Source organism: Chaetodon trifascialis, chromosome 13 (genome assembly GCF_039877785.1).
Source record: "Chaetodon trifascialis isolate fChaTrf1 chromosome 13, fChaTrf1.hap1, whole genome shotgun sequence".
Classification (NCBI taxonomy): domain Eukaryota; kingdom Metazoa; phylum Chordata; class Actinopteri; order Chaetodontiformes; family Chaetodontidae; genus Chaetodon; species Chaetodon trifascialis.
This window is the reverse complement of record NC_092068.1, coordinates 2696777-2715000: the sequence shown is the minus strand read 5'-3', so window position 1 is coordinate 2715000 and position 18224 is coordinate 2696777. Positions and strand designations below refer to the sequence as shown.

General features: G+C 40.8%; 1 protein-coding gene across 1 annotated transcript in view; it reads right to left on the bottom strand.

Annotated features, from left to right (window-relative positions):
• lbx1a (ladybird homeobox 1a) overlaps positions 1-1122 on the bottom strand; it is a 1802-nt gene extending 680 nt beyond the window's left edge. Inside the window, exon 1 of the mRNA XM_070978229.1 lies at positions 795-1122. Within this exon, the coding sequence (XP_070834330.1) occupies positions 795-1122 (328 nt within the window). The remainder of the gene's footprint in view (positions 1-794) is intronic.
• Between the last annotated feature and the right edge of the window lie 17102 nt (positions 1123-18224).

The window sequence follows — 18224 nt, the reverse complement described above, 5'->3', positions numbered from 1 at the left end:
GCCTATTCAGAGTCATCAATTATCAGATGTACATTAGGCCTATGGGAAATAAGAGTATTATTATACCAGTACCATGAATACTGTCCGAACATATTTCTTTATTCTTTACAATAATGTCCCCTATTTTTTCTGCAATTGTTATTTATTAAAATAAATAAAATATAATTTGAATTACTGAACTGCTCACATAATTAGATGGTGCTACACCAAATCTTCCAATGAAAAAAAAAAAAAAAAATAAATAAATAAAAACGGCTGTTGGTCTCTATAAACATAAAACAAGACTGAAAAATGAATTTTAAAATTGCTTTAGATTATACAGGTATTTTCATGAAAATATCTGTCTATATATTTTGGGCGATATTTCAATTGAACCTTTAATCGTGGCCAGTGTAATAACGTTACACATGCCTTTGGTAAGTTCTGTAATAATAAATCTAATGTAAATTGAAATAAGGAATAAGGCCCACTATATTATTCTGGTATCACAGTAAATAATAAACTACAGTTTACGCACACGTTTCTCTCCCTAAAGCAGGCAGGGTACAATTTGAGTTGTTCTTTCTTTTTTATTCTTTTATTCTAAAGTTAAAAAAAAAACACTATTTCAGAAAATGAAATCCATGTCTATCTATCTATCTATCTATCTATCTATCTATCTATCTATCTATCTATCTATCTATCTATCTATCTATCTATCTATCTATCTATCTATCTATCTAAAATTGATAATACAATAAGCCTATTATTGCTATGAAAACAAGGGAACGAACTGAAGAAAAGCAGCCGTTTACCCTCGGCAGCCTGCAGGACGCTGACCTCCAGGCCCTTGAAGGTTTTGCTGGCCAGCTCCTCGAGCGCGCAGAGCGGCGAGGTTTGGCTGAGCAGCGCCCGGCCGGACAGGCTGTGACCCGCCGAGGGCAGCTTTTCTCCAGGAGAGATATGGTGTGCCGCTCCGCTCAGGGAGTAGCTCCTTCTCACAGACGGCTTGTTGAGGATGTCCTCGATGCTGAAAGGCGTCAGCGGCTTGTTGGAGTTGGCCGGCGGCGGGAGTTGATCCAACGGACTGCGCCTCCGATCTTCCTGCACCGCTGGGTATTTCAAGTCCTCCTTTGAGGTCATGGCTGCGCAGTGGGTCACACTTGACTGTGGTAACGATTCACAGCGGGCACAAGCTGTGTTGAAGTTGTACAGAGTGAGAAAACAGGGCAGGAAAGATAATCTGCAGGTCGGATCACAGGTATCTCTCCAGCCGCATGTTGGCCGCTGAGCTGCAGGTTGCAGGGACACTTGTGTCTTCCAGTCCCTCCACGTCTGCCAGCCACTTTGTCAGGGTGACGCACAACAAGGCACGAGACCCCATCCGATGGATGAAGATGCTACGGAAGAAGCAGCGATTGACCAGTATCAAGTGATTGCTGACTGGAAGGCAGTCAATTAGTTTCTCTCTCTCTCTCTCTCTCTCTCTCTCTCTCTCTCTCTCTCTCTCTCTCTCTCTCTCTCTCTCTGCAGTCAGGTACGGGGAGCGGTAATTAGAAGGCACGACGAGAGGAGGAGTCCAATTAGACAGAGCAAGCCCACTTAACACTTTATCTCTAAAATTAGACAATTTGTCACAAAAACAAGCAAATGTTTCTCTCAGCGTGATATTGTCCTCATTTGCATACACGGCGTAATTGGCACCGGGCAAGCAAGTGCCAATTTGTATAACCCCGCTCTGCGTCAATCTTGAGGCCAATTACACTCCAAAACACAAATGATGAACTCCCATTCATAAGAGAAAAAAAAAATCACTGCAAGTAGAAAATAAGAGGGCGCTCTCGGGACAGACAGCCATATATCAGCATGATAACACTTGAGAGAGAGAGTGACACAGGAGGGCATCACCCTGCCCCTCCCCCCGAATATTACAACTCAGCACTCAACGGTTTCATATTCTCCCTTAAGTGAACAGGCAGTAAGCAAACACAATCCAAATATATTGCGTTTTAGAAATGTCTTACGTTAAAATTCTTCATTATGAGGCAATATAAACAGACATATTTTCTGATGCTTTTTGAGAACCTCCTTAAAATGTTCCATGTAAATGCCTTGCCAGCTGCTTTTGGAAGCACTTAAAAGTACCTGGATGAATGAGAATGTTCACAGACATTTGAATGAAGTAATGTGATCACAACTGATGTCATACCAAGCTCATGGTATAATTGTAGCCTGTCTAAGGACGTATGTTTGTTGGTTTTACTTTATACAAAATATAAATCTTCTCTGATGCTGTCTTTCTACTCAATAGATTATACTAAATAGATAATTGTTCTTTCATATTTTCAAATATTTGTATTACAAGTTGTTATGAAACTGACTTCACTGCTGGAATAACTTATGTTTATACATGACATAACAGGTCTTAAATAGTGTATAACAGGCATAGATAGCTTTTAACCTTGTTTCACTTAAAATATATCTAGCTGCTCCGTGCATTACTGCTAATTAAAGAGTTCTGCCTGAATAAAATGTATTTTTTAATTTAGAAACGTTTTTGTGATTGAATATCTGATAAAACAAAGAATAAATACATCATAGAATCTGGCTAAGCATTTGATACCAACTTTTGATACCTGACACTTTTAAATACTGGTGCTTCTGACCAGTTTCAATGTGTATCCAGATGTACTGAAATCTGATGACCAGCCTTAACAACTCAGTATTTTCCCCCAGAATTTTATTTCTGGCAGTGTGGAGTGTTCACCCCTTCATTTTAAGAAATTAAACCAAATAATTGGGGCTTGGGGGGTGTTTTGGGGCAACATGGCCTCTCAGCATGGAAACAGATGCAGAGGCCCGACAGTTACACACCACACTGCATCATCCAATGCTGTTTTACAGGACAAACATCTGATAAAGAAATGTACTACTAATACTATGGCTACTATCACAGTAATAGTACTAATAGCACAAACACTACTAGTACATTAATACTATTATCAATGGTAATAATGCCACTACTGCATGTAAAAACAAAACAAATAAAAACAAAACAAAACAAAAACTCTCAAGATCCCATTACTGGCTTTGGTCTTCATCAGCAGATGGAGTTTACAGCTTTATTTATTTATTTTATTTTTTACTTCCAAGATGAAGTATGAACTGATGATCCTTCAAACCTGTGGGAAATAGATATAATCAATCTGAAAGGCTAGGTTTAACCAAACCATTAAAACATTTTCCCACTTACCCTATTTTTTGTTTGTTTGTTTGCATTTTGTGATACGAAAAAATGAGGAAATTGTGTCACCATTGAAAAGGAAATTGTAGAATATTAAATCAGTAACAATCATGGGAACAGTAGCCATCTGTGTTCATGTATTTATAACGATAGATAGATAGATAGATAGATAGATAGATAGATAGATAGATAGATAGATAGATAGATAGATAGATAGATAGATAGATAGATAGATAGAGTCCATTAGCTGCCCCACAGCTAAACATTTAGTAGCAGACCATAAAAAAGATGGATGAGTGATTAGGGGAGTTTAGGGAGGCCATCTGCAGTCACAGCCTTTTGGAGCTCTGACAAAGTCCTCGGACAGTTTTATTTCGTAATTTACTCCTGCTTTGGTCATGCTGTGACATTTGATTATACGCCTTGTCTTGGATCTTTTTGGAGTGGGCCTCCTGCCTGCACCCTTGCCCGTTTCATTCTCCATCAGTGAGCTTAACATCCGCACTGATGGATGTGATGTCTTCATCTGATACCCGCTCCCAAATGGAGAAACATTCACTGTTCCACGTAGGTTTTAATTTCATCTTTGGGAAGTGTGCTCTGTAAAGTGCCAACCTGGGGCCACTAGCTGCTCTGTTGTAAATATGGACCCCTGTTGCTCTACAGGCTCCCACTGATACTGCTAGCATTAAAGAGCTATACAAATCTAAAAGAAATGGGCTGTTCGAGTTCAAACTTTATTCACGGCAGACTTGTTCAAATCCCCATTACTAAGCTTCCTTTAAACAAAATGTGTGTGATTCTGTTGATTATGTTAGGTAAATACATCTGGCATGTATGCATATTACTATAAACAACAACAACAACAACAACAACAACAGCATCAATAATAATAATAACTGCAACATTTTTTTCATTTAAATGTATTTTTTCTTTTCTACTGATGGATCTAAAGTATGCATGTATATGTAGTAGTAGTACTGAAGTGCTAACCCTTACCTTCCAGCACATTTGACGAAGATGTTAAAAAAAACGAAATTTTATTACATCAAACAAGGAAATCTTTCATGTTTTATGTGTGATATGACCTATGTATGAGCCAGTATACATTCCTTTTGCTGGCCAAGAGGTCATTCACAGACAAAGAAATGTACAGTTTGTTATTTTGCAGAGTGATGTTACGAATGTTCTTTGTTAATTAGACCCCAGAGAGAACCAATACCATGCTAGAGCTCTTATGAACAAACTGTTAAAAACTCCATTAAAAGAAGTCTACATCGACATGTTTGCCATGAGGGTAAGAGGGAAGAGCAGTTCCGTGTGAAAAGTCATATCAAAACCAATCACAGCTACAGGGCAGATGAAATTCCACTCTTCTTTTCAATCCACTCTTACAGCTGGAGTTTCTGAAACCCCAGACAGAAAAAATGAATCATTTTCTGTGGTGGGCATCTGAAACATGAGTTCAAAATCCAAAACAGTTCTGGAAGAATGACAGATGGCATTTAATCGCATCTTAACCCTACTATTATCTTTGGGGTAAATTTGATCACATACAATGCAATGTTTAACTTTAAATAAATGACTGACATCATAATTTCATGGGTATAATTGGGTAAACATAAAATTAACATTATAATGTAAACATATGGATTGGTTTTCTCAGGGATCGAATTGCCCTCAGGCTGTAAAACTTCTAGAAATATGAACATTTCATACACATTTGTTTAAGTTGTTTCAGCTGATACTGAATTGACGATCACATGCATTTTTAGAATCTTCAAAAACATCTCTATGCTTCAGGGAAAAAGCAAAATAAAATACTGTTTACTTCTGGATAATATATCATGCCTTTTATGCACCTAAGAGATTTTTCTATGTGTGATTGTTCAGATTGACATGATGTGAACTGTGTGGGTGTGTGACAGCAAAGTTGGGAAGACAACAGCCACCTTAAACCTCTCTGTGATCGTTAATTTTAAATGTTAGTACAGTTGAATACACAACAGAGCTGTTGTCATTAACCTTAATTTCACTGCTGTTTAAAAATGTAGTGCTTATGAGCCACAGTATAATAAATATTTCAGTTGTCTGACAACAAACAAAAACAAAACACATAACTGAGAACAACACTTTATATCAGTCAACCAGGTCATGGCTGTCTGTCCAGTTGCCATTGATTTAACCCCTTCTTGGAGACCTCCATGGTGAATTCCGCTACATTAACACAGTGACGGTGTCCAAAGAGAGCAGGAGGCGACTGGGTGGGGGTGTAATGGCCTGACGCTCACCAGAGTAACCAGCTGTGTGTGTAGCCTAATCACAGGCGAGGGTTGTGTATCTATGAAGTGAACAAGGCAATTTACTCTCTGATAACATATTATAAACATCAGCGTATCCAATCACACAGTACAGCTGCTGTCATCAGCCTGTATTTATGCAGATTTTGTCATATGATGTCATGATTGCAGCTGATGGTGCCTGTGTGTCACACCTGCTCGACTTATTGTTTGCTACTGCTCTGCCATGTGTATTTTGTCAAGATGTCTCTGCTGTAGTTGTTTATGATCGTCAAGGACTTTTTAACATCCAGACTTCTCAAGAGATACTCCCACCATTTTTATCGGATATGCCAGTATGCCTGCACAGCCCATCTTGTACCATGCCCTGTAAGAAACGTTTTAGAAGAAGGGGAAATCAAGGAGATGTTCTGGTGAGGAAAGTTAAAGTTTACCTGATGTCCTTTTGTGTGACTGACCCTTGCCTTCTTGGCAGTGGGTGCTTGTTTTTTCCTGTAGTCTGGTGCCCATGGAATTTAGAGGACAGTGGTTCCAGCCTGTGGTTCTTGATCAGCCTGCATTTCCTGTCCTGCTGATGCAGCCTCCTCATCTCTGGCAGATGAGAGTTCGTAGAAGCAACATAAACCATGAGAACCTTTGATCCTGTTCAGCACTTTGGTCAACAGTGATTGTTTTAAATGCGCTTTACAAATAAACTTTGACTTGACTTGATCTGCCAACTGGAAAGGGGGCAAAGTTAATAAAGTAAGATAAGTGTGGGGACCGGAATCAGGAGAGTGTGATGGGCCTTGTGGGCATTGATTGTCATCTTTGTTGATACTACCTTAAGGAGTCACCAAAGTAGGTAATAGAGTCTATGAGAGCTAGCAAACTTTTTTATAGTTTATGAGCAGAGACAGCTTTTCATTGGCACATGAAAATTCGCTTCTAGTTCGCACCTCTGTGCCCCCAGACCAATGGCAGTGTTTTCCAATTTTTTAATGTTAGGGTGATTGGACAATTCATCGAATCGATCACGTCCATCAGCAAGCGCTCGCGCCACGGCCGTAACTACTTCCAGAGAAGAGAAAAGATGGCTAGTGGAGACTGGGAAGGAAGGATGGCGACTGTGGGGAAGGACAACTCGATTGTTTCTCTACGTGAAACTCCATTTTTTCGTCCGTCAGATGTGGACAAGAAAAGGGTGAAGGATTTGTGACCCGACTGTCCGGACTTAAACATTTTGCAGCAGGCTATTTATACGCACTGATGCGTGCTCGGACCATACGCACAGCGCACGAAAAAAAAGATACTCACAGCGTGCGCACCTGTCGGGACTCGGGACACTGCAAGATTGACATGGCTAGCAACTGCAACTCCATCATTTCATTAAGGCAACTACCGTTCAGTCGTCGAGTGATGAGTGTAGGGCTGGGCGATATGGCAGAAAACTCTATTGCGATATAAGTGTTTTATATTGGTCGATAGTGATAATTATTGATGTTTTTATGACGTATTTAAAAAAAGGTCCGGGAGAAAAATACATTCAATTTAAATATTTTTATTTAAAATTTAACCATCCTCTGATTATAATCCCCTCAGCTATCAAGGCAGAAAGGAAAGGAAATGTCAACACAACCATGGAAAACACTCAAATAATAAATGTTAAAAAAAAAAAAGTGTAAAAATGTAAACAGAGAGAAATCTGAGAACTTTTTTCTGCAGGTTTAGTGCAGGAAGTTCACAAGCCGATTCACCTTCTGCTGAATAAAATGTTTTCAGATATGTGCAGATATACTTGTCATCTGTAACATACAAACAAACAAACAAACATGATAGACAGCACAGTAACACTGACTGAACTATAAAACCAGCCTAGACATATGAATAACTTCAGTCACTCTTCTTACTCTAAACATACATGAACTATTCAATTATATTTTTATTGCAAGTATGTTCAAAAAAAAAAAAAAAGCACGTGTAAGAGATGTTTATAACCTGGCTTCTCCTCAGTGCTCAGTGAAGCATGTCTTTAGCTATATGATATGCCGCTGCCTCCGTTATGTCTTCGTGCCTTTTAGATGATTTGTCATCAGGCACTGAAGCAGATACCTCTGCATGGTGGTCAGCTGCTTGTGTGGTGGTGCTGCGGTTGGTGGACGTTGGCGAATATGGCTGTGCTCCAAAGAGTGAGCGCGGTTAAGGTGGTTAAATAAGTTTGTGGTGTTACCGGTCTTGGTGGGGATGACAGTCTTGCATAAGTTACAGACCACATTGGTCTGACTACGGTCCGACTTATAAAATCCAAAAAACTGCCATACTGGCGAGCTGACTTTCCCTGTTTTATCGACAATTTCTTCGCTCGCTGCAGCCGCTAGCTCGTTTAACACGTGTTAGGTTGGCTAGCAACAGCGTGGCGAAAGTTACATTGGCTCAACATTGCAAAACGACCAGGTGCAAGGAGAGAAATGCTGATATAAAATCTAACATTAGCAGATGTTACTTAATTTACTCACTGAACAGTGTTAAAGTTGAGATGCAGGTTGCAGTAGTCCGTCAACAGCTTGCACGAAGATTATTCTGGCTTCTGACCAGGGTGTGTAAGCAGTGGGGGTGGGGCCAAGTTAAGAATTAATATTCATACAGTTACACTTACAGGTTTGATTTAGTGACACTTCCTTTTTACACTCGGTTTTGACAACAACTATTCATCAACTCAGCTGATGAATAGTTTTACTCTCAGTTGATTCAACTCTCAGTTGAGAGTAAAATATAATGGATTTGATTCTATCCAGAGTATAATTAACTCTACTTTCACTCAAATCTCACTAACACCCACCCTTCTCAGTTTGCTGTGTGGCTATTCTCTTAAATGTGTATGTGGTAGAGGCATTTCCTCATTAAAGGTCATACTGTGTAGATTTGTTGTGTTTTAGTGTGCTTCTCCTTGCATCTGCAAAAGCCTTCAATAGAAGTGGCACCGAAGTCTGACACCAAGCAGAGTATCATATTAAGATGTAATGACCCATTCATTGGTTTTGAGTATGGAATTGGAAGAAACTGAACTGAATTATATGGAACAGGAGAGAACAAAATTTACATGTAGCTGGGTTGCCAGGGTCCAGACGTTTAAAAAAAATTGTCTGGCATCAGGACATGAAGCAGTGGTTTCTCGTCTGAAAGAGCAGATGATCCAGTGTGCACCGCGGGGGACTAGAGATGACACAGGCAGCACCATGAATGAGATGAATGCTGTTGTCGTGCTGTACACCCAAACCAGGGAGTGCTATGATCCTGCAGACCTGTCTGTTCCGAGTGTTTTCTTTTTTCCTTTCCCCCATTGTTATTTGTTGTCTGTCTGTTTTCTTCCATCTGTCTAGCTGGGTTTGCCTCTACACCCAGCCAGCTCTGTCCCCTCAGGTGAACACCTGAAGCACATGATCTTGATTAAGGCACAGGATAAAAAGGGAGAGTCCCCTTACCGGTTGCAGGATTGTCCTGAATCCTTGGTGGGTTCCTTGTTCGTTCAGTGTGAGTACTAGTCTCTTATACCCTCCACTCGTGTACTGTCTTTGTTAATGTTGGATTTCTTGTGGACTGCCACTTATAGTGTGCTTTATGTACTTTTTGAGTGTGCTTTTGTTTGTTTTCCCCATTCCCTCAAAGTGCGTTTTTTTTTGTTGCACCTTTATTGTTAAAATAAATTGTCATTTTGTTTCTTAACTTGTCTCTGGTCTGCATCTTTGAGTCCTAACAAATCTCAGACGACAGCCAAACAGGGAGGACTTTAACTTCAGCAAAGGATCTGAATAACTCCTCCACCACTGCACAAAATCAAACCTGTCTCTATACCTCTGTCTTGCTCTAGCTGGCCTGTACTGTAGTATACCACCATCAGAGATTTGAAATGCCACCTCGCTCCTGCATTGATCCAACACCGGCCTCTCCAGATCAATGGGAATTAAAGAATTCCTGAGGCTAGAGGAGAATCCAGAGATCATAACCTTCTCGACTCACACTGATTGGATTAAAAGGTTGCAGCTTGCTCGAACCTGCTGTGAAAGTACACACCCACAAACCCCCACATATGCATGCACACACAGAAACACACATGTTTAAAACCAAAGAGATCCAAAAATTCATTGATGGCAATTATGATGATGCAGTGAGACTTTCAGACAGGTTGTAAGCAAGTAAGCCTTTTGTTGCTCCAGTTATATCAATGGAGTATTCTTATACTGTCTTAGCAAAACTAACACCTCTGGATATATTTCAGTCCACATGGAGTTTGCTTTCAAGCTCAACTTTAAAGCCAACATGAACAAGAAGTCGTAGAGGTGTTATGGGGAAAGTTTTACAACGTTATATCTACAGTTCCACGACAGCAAGGAAAACTCCATCTGTTCATGAAGGCTATGTGATACAGCTGGATTCTTCAGAAGCTAGTAAGTGGAGCCAGAGTTGAGTTTTGTCAAATTATCATTTCAGTAGTCAAGAATGAACTCTTTCTTGACATTAACTTTCCAGCTGTGTCCTAACAACCAACAAACACACAAACAGTCCATTGAATAGATGAAAAGTATGTGTAAGAGTGTATGAATTGTTACCAAGCAGCAGTTTAATAAGATTTTAAGATATTACTATATGCTTTAATAAGCATCACTGGTCATTTAGTTATATTTGCATGGTTCTTGAGGTCCAGTATGTTGGATTTAGTGGCATCTAGTGGCGAGGTTGCAGATTGTAACCAAGAGAATATTCCTCACCTCACCTTCTCCTATGGTCATTGCTAGAAACATGGAAAAAATAAGCCAGTGGTTGATTTGTCCTTTCTGGTTTAGTGTAGAAACATAGCAGTGTAACATGGAAGAGGACCTGCTGCCTCTGTAGATATAAAGGGAACAGAACAAATCTTATTTTTAAGTGATTCAATTATTATACACTAATGAAAGAATTAGGAATATTCCATTGACCAAGAGATCCCCCCAAATCCTACACATTGGACCTTTATTTTTAACGACATGTGAGTATGTGTGTGTGTGTGTGTGTGTGTGTGTGTGTGTGTGTGTGTGTGTGTGTGTGTGTGTGTGTGTGAGATGTGCGAGAGAAACAGAAAGAGAGAGAGAGAGGTGGTAAATGTTCTTTTGCAGCTGACATTTTCCTTTAAATCGGTTGGCCTCCCGGGCTGTGCCACACTTAGACTCCTAGTAATGAATCACTTGCCTTGTACAATATCTACACCTGGGGTGTGTGTGTGTGTGTGTGTGTGTGTGTGTGTGTGTGTGTGTGTGTGTGTGTGTGTGTGTGTGCAAGTGAAAGTTACCCTTTTGGCTTTCCATACATGAGACTTAGTGAGTCAAAGACACAAATCTCAGTCTTACAATAGATTACACACTGGCCAGTTTTGATAGGATCACACAAACTCACACAGAAACATGGATGCTGGGCCAATATTTCCATGTAGAAAATAATAAATAAATAAAAACGAATGTGTTAGGATTTTTATCCTTAGTAAAAATATTTTCAGGACTCAAAGGAGCAGACCAACACAGAGACAATGTCACAACAAAATGCAATTTAGTACAAAAGAAAGATGAACACAAAGCACACTCAAACTGAGTGGAGACAACTGAGGTCTACACTGGTTATTGAGGCTAAGGAAAAACAGAAGGCGCACTCAAAACAAACAGAGTGGGAATAACTGAGAGCGATGCTGGTTACTGAGGCACTGAAATGAAAGCAGAGAAACAAAAGAATCCAGAGTCCAAAAGCTCAACAGCAAAATCCACTGGTCAAAAACTCCAGGGCACATACAATGAAAAAAGGGCAGAGCTGACAAGGGCTTGCTAGGCAATACTCATTTGAGGACCAGACGTACACATGGTTAAGATCAGGATGAACTGGCAACCACATGTAAAGAGAGGCTCTCCTAAATACTGCCGGCACTCAGCTCTAACACGCCTCAGATTTGCAGGTAATTAGGCAGAGCGGCCGTGCACGGGGAAAGACCCGCCCAGACTCAGACAGACAGGGGAGACAGACAAACAGACCAATAACACTAGGGAAAAAGGGAAAGGGAAAACACTGGGAAAAGACAAAAGGCAAATTCTAACAGAATCCACACTCAACACCAAGCCCACACTTCTGAGGAGATGTGCACTTGCATTTTGTTTATGCGTGTAAATGCATGTATGTGTTGGCATGTAAGTGTGTGTGAAAACACACACAAATAAATATCTTTGGCCTCTCAGATTGCTCCAAGATTTATTCCCCTGCCAAGGCAACAGAAAATTGACTTGTTTCATGGAGGCAGGCTATTGATACACTACTGCAAGAGAGAGACAGACAGAGTATAGTTGACCAATACAGACAAAGAGATAGGGAAAGAGGGGGATGGGGAGGGGGTCAAAATAATGGAGTGCAGGTAAAGATAGGAAAGAAGGGTGAGAGAGGTAAGTGATGGAGTGAGGAAGAGACTGAGAGAGTAATGTAATCAGCAGTGTGGGAAATAGCTGTGAGTAAAATCGGCTGGCTGACATTTATATAAGGGGCTATTGATGGCGTGAAGCCACCTCTCTGATAAAGCTGCTCATTTAACCAGTACATCATTCACAGCCTGCAGAGACACTACGCAGATGCCTGGCCCTATCTGTGTGAGTGTGTGTGTGTGTGTGTGTGTGTGTGTGTGTGTGTGTGTGTGTGTGTGTGTGTGTGTGTGTGTGTGTGTGTGTGCGTGTGTGTGTGTGTATTGTTGTATGTGTGTTTTTACAAGGAACCATTTGTGAGTCCTTTGGAATGAAGACATTTTTATTAAGTGAAGACATTTTGTCCTCTCTTCTTCAATGGGCTGTTGTATGGAAACAAAAAATGGCAAAAGAACTGAATGTTAAACACATTTGAGTGCTGTTCAGTCTGAAAATGAACACTTGAGAGTAAGCAGAAAAGAGCAGAATCAATTTTGTGCCACTGTGAACAGAGTTAGTGTATCTGATGTTGTGAATAAGACTTCTCTCACTCTGTCTATTAAACCTGCTCAATTTCATGTTTGGATGTCTGTATCCCTTGAACAAAACTGCCAGTGGAGAGTGTAATCAGTTCCATTTGACCGGTACTGTAGTTTCAATTGTCAGGATTTCTCTGTCTTTGATTTTCAATATTTTTCATTGAGTATGTTTTCAAAGCCTGGTGACTTTGCTTAAAAAGTAACTTATTACACCCGTAATCTTGTTTTTGCTGACCTCCACTGATTTAGCTTCTTGCCCTGCTTCAGTGATGAACACGTGTACTCCAAGACCCTATGACATCACATTTGGGTGGAGTTATAGTTGCAACAAAGCACACTTCTGACCAAACCATGCCCAGAATGACACATGGGTGAGTGCATGTATGCATGTCTATATACAGTATATAGTCTGCACTTGGTGTTACAGGACTATTCACAGGATGACTGAGTTCATCCACTTCACTGTTCATGGTCTGTGGGAAGAAACTGTTCTCATGTCTGTGTTTTGTAGTGGTCAGAACAATAAACTGCATGCTAACAAACTGATGAAATTATCGTTGTTTGTAGAAATCCAAGATAGATTGTTGCCATGATTCACTGTAAAGAACCACTGACCTTCTGGTTTATATATTTGGAATACCATTCATGAGGTGCTTTGCATTGACCATTTATGGTTGAATGTGGATGTGTAGAATGCAGGATATGAGTCTGATCCACATGCTGACATTTTCAGGTGGACTCCTGGCCTGGACTTGATGGATTTACAAAGGGAACACTGCCTGCAGTTGTGCGTGAGCACATTTTTTAAAATCGGATTATTTTTCGGTGCGTGCACATACACTTTTAGTATGGATGCTATGCATTCTTTTAAAAATGTCAGGCACAATGGCGAGCTAGCTATTTTACATAGATTATAGAAAATCTACATGGAAATGTGAATTTACATTGTGAGTTATGCATTGATGAATTTAGAAATTAACAGTTATGGAAAATTATGGTAAGTGGAATCACATACTATACACACTCTGTTTCATATAGACGTACAAATATGTGTGCGCATTATTTCGTCAAAAGACATTTCCAGACAGCGCCTGGTGGCCGGGTCTTTGCCCACGGGACCCGGCCGGGCACAGCCCGAAGGAGCGACGTGGGCCCGCCTTCCCATAGGCCTACCACCAGCAGGAAGGATCAGAAGGGGCCGGTGCTATGTGATATGGGTGGCAGTCATGGGCGGGGGCCCCGACGACCCAAACCCTGGATTCCAGCCTCCCTGGGAAAGTCTATTCCAGGGTACTGGAGAAGAGAATCTGGCCGATAGTTGAACCTCGGATTCAGGAGGAACAATGAGGTTTTCGTCCTGGCCGTGGAACACTGGACCAGCTCTATACCCTCCACAGGGTGCTTGAGGGTTCATGGGAGTTTGCCCAAACAGTCCACATGTGTTTTGTGGACTTGGAGAAGGCATTCGACCGTGTCCCTCGCGTCATTCTGTGGGAGGTGCTCCGGGAGTATGGAGCGTGAGATTGACAGGTGGATCGGTGCAGCGGCTGCAGTAATGCGGTTGCTGTACTGGTCTGTCGTGGTGAAGAAGGTTTACCGGTCAATCTATGTTCCTACCCTCACCTATGGTCATGAACTTTGGGTCATGACCGAAAGAACGAGGTCCTGGATACAAGCGGCTGAAATGAGTTTCCTCCGCAGGGTGGCGGGGCGCTCCCTTAGAGATAGGGTGAGGAGCTCTGTCACCCGGGAGGAGCTCAGAGTAAAGTTGCTGCTCCTCCACATTGAGAGGAGTCAGCTGAGGTGGCTCGGGCATCTTTATCGGATGCCCCCTGGACGCCTCCCTAGGGAGGTGTTCCAGGCATGTCCCACCGGGAGGAGACCCCTGGGAAGACCCAGGACACGCTGGGGTGACTATGTCACTCAGCTGGCCTGGGAACGCCTCGGGATCCCCCCGGAAGAGCTGGGGGAAGTGTCTGGGGAGAGGGAAGTCTGGGTCCCTGCTAAGACTGCTCCCCCCGCGACCCGGCCCCGGATAAATGAGAGAAAATGGATGGATGGACATTTCCAGACAGAGATGGTCATAAAGGGAAATGGACAGATGCACATAAAAGAATGGATTGAGCTGGATAAAAACAAATGCATAATATGCACACACACGCACGCACGCACACACACACACACACACACACACACACACACACACGCACACACGTGCACACACGCACACACACACACACACACACACACACACACACACACACACACACACACACTTGTACCGAGGTACAGCTGGTGGGCTGGCAGTTTTTCTGCTGTTCTCAACTCCTAGCTCTTATTTTAGTTTTAGCCCACACTCCTAGGTTCTCCACACCTTTGAATAGACATACGTTACATAGCTACCAGTATGCACACACCCATCTCATATACTCATGGGTGATACGTATAGGCTCTGATATGTACTAATATACTGATATGTACTGTAACTGTAACACAGATAAGGGGACAGTATCAGGTGTTTGTCTTGACGGATTGTATAGAATTGACTTATACTACAAACAGTGGAGGAAGTATTCAGATCTCCATTACAAGCAAAATAGCTGCATTGAAAATGCCAATTAAGTAAAAGAATCAAAAGTAAAAGTACTCATAATTCAGGAAAATTACCCCTGTAAAGTGTCACTAGCTGGAGCTAATTATAAATATTTACGGAGTGACAGACAAAGTGGTAACCAGCTAGTCACTCCAGAGTTTGAGGTCCACAATCCTTAACCTAAGCCATTCTTAGGTTAGATTCCCCTCGGTATGACATTAAGAGCAGATTAAAACCACACTATAAACCCAAACAAATTCAGAATACTCAAAATTTTTGTCGTAACTGATTACATAAGAACTTTTAAGTTATGATGATAAATCTTTTGAGTTACGCTGTACTTAAAAAATATGTGTTCAGTTGACTTAATGTATATTCTAAGTTCAATACAATTTTAGAATTCTCTTAACTTAATATTTATGTTTTCTTCATACTGAAATGATGATGATTTACTAAACAACTAAAAACTAAATTACATAGACTCAAAAATATTAATTGTACACAACTTAATACACCAATAGTATCTACTCAAAATATTTCACCTTAATGAACTCAAATACTCATAAAGTCAATCAAAATTTTTACCACTTGCCAACTTAAAATGTTCAAGATGCCCTGTTTTCAGGTTGTAATGCTCAAAACCAAAACAACTGCTATAGACCATGGGTCCAGCTGCTTGGCACCCAAGCCCACACTTTTAAAAGGGATTTGGGCTTTTAGTCAGAAGGACTCATAGCCCACTACAACAAAGTAAGAAGAGTTACAACAACTTCAACTTGAAAAAAGCGTGGGAACTCATTAAAAACCCATGATAATCCGTTCAGTTAACTTCAGAAAATACGTCAAGGTGGGCATTTCAACCAACACGCATGCGCCCGCAATGTGACATCACGCGCAGTGTTGAACTGAAAATCCGAGCCGACCGCCATCTTTTTTCCCCAGAGCTGAGCCGCCCAAGAAAGTACATTCTAAATTATTTTAGCTTAGTTAGTTCATCTGTTGGTAATGTGCATTGGTCTTTTTAGGGAAAATGCAAAAACCTAATTTGATTTCCTTCGTTCTGTAGTCTAAAAAGGTCCCCTGTGCTTCTGTGGTTATTTAAATTTGTCTCTGTTTGTTTTCCGTCTATGCGTACGTCACACGCACGTGCCCCAGCGCTGAAAGCAGCTCACGCAAGCCAAGCAGGGAGGGAAACTTGACGGAAGAGAGACAGAACAAGCTGAATTACCTGGGGCCTGCTGCACAAAACTAGGATTAAGACATCCAGGATAAGTGACTGAGCTGAGTTCAACCAATCCAAAACATGAGCGTTCAGGCTTAATCGGTTGCACAAAGACCAAGCCAGGAGGAGCAGACTCGGATTCAACAAGCCAGGTGAAACCTATCCTGGATAAGTATGTGCACGCGGCTTCCTCAAATAGACCCCGCTATTGATCACAGATTCACCGATTCACCATGGCAACTAGAGCGGCGTACTTTTCCCCGTCGGAGGCAGAAGTCCTCATGGAGGCTTACAAGGAGGTGAAGGACCAAATTAAAAAGAAAGGCAACACCGCCACAGTTATAAAACAACAAGAGAAAGCGTGGCAAAGTATTGCAGACTGTAGTGCACAAATACCCACTCACTGCTCCGCTGAAACATCACAATTACAATCCAAATAGTTGACTAACATCTCCGAAAGTGTAGTTGTACTCTGATCATGAATCAGTTGAAATTGTAAGTGAAATTGTGTAAATGTAACTCCATCAGACTGTATAACTCCTTGTTATACCATGGTCTGGATGAATACTCGATTCTGATTGGCTGCAGGGTGTCCGTTAAAAAGTGTTGTAGGACACCTACAAAATAAAAATAGCCTGATTGTTCTAAATTATTGCGCTGGCTAGTTCAGAAACTGTCTTGCTTACCTTACTTACTTACTTACTTACTTACTTATTTGATACAGGGTGAATGGTGGATAATATCTATAAAAATGATTTAGGATAGACTTACTTGCTTGATACACATTTAATGATCAGAGTGAATGGTGGATAATATTTCTTGCAATAAAAATGATTTAGGAAACTATCTGTGGATTTTGATTCTTTGAAACAAAATGTCGCATCATCCTCTGGACACACAAAAGCAGTAAGAGGTGCACTTGCCCTCTGAAATGATACTTCATAACGTAAAATAACGTTAAGCAATCATCTCACTTCCCTCCACTGATTAGGCCTAATATAACAGCTGCGGCCGACCGAGCTGCAGGTTCTGTGGCCAGAGCCGGTTACCTTGGCAACGCGTCACAACGACAGATATTAAATAGTCCGCTTCTTGTGAAAAACTTAGGATTTTAACGGTAGAAAACAACATTAACGTATTAATAATTGATTTAATATTTATTTCTTTCGTAAGTGACCATGGTATAAGCAGAGCTTCACGTACATAATTTCTCTTTGGGATAAATAAAGTTGATCTTATCTTGTCAAGTTAGATTGATTTGGCCTCTTATGTTTGTGCCGTATACAAGCTTGCAGGCTCCTGCATCCATTCATTTGTCTGTTCATTTGTTGTGTACGGATTTGTCCTGCATTTATTTCAGTGTGCAGACATGTGGGATGTATTATATACAGACTGTTGAATGTGTATTTATTCTTGTGTTGTATAATATGCTTTGATTCTGTGCTTTCTATCTTGTAGAGTCACTGTGTGACTTCAGTTTGGAAAGGAACTGATGCTTTGATTTATCCTTATTCAATAAAGGAACATCATGTTACTCTTTCATGTGTATTTATATTTATATTGGATGTGTATTTTATATATAGTCTATGGGAAACTGTCTATCTGATGATTGCAACACATCTAAAATCATCATTTATCTACAATGATTGAAATTAATTTAAATTGAAATTAATGATGCTTATGTTTTGTGTCAATGTTTAAATAACGACAGTGGATCTAGTTGAATGTGATAACAATGTGTAGTGGGCAGTGGAATAACTATTGGTTTCCATTTGTGATGACTGCTGACTGAGATAAGGGATGAGATTAAATCGATCCTGGAACTTAGCCTGGTCTGGAGCAGGCTAGCTCCACAGAATAAATCTCCATGGTAACTTATCCCATAACATATCCCATTTTCCGCT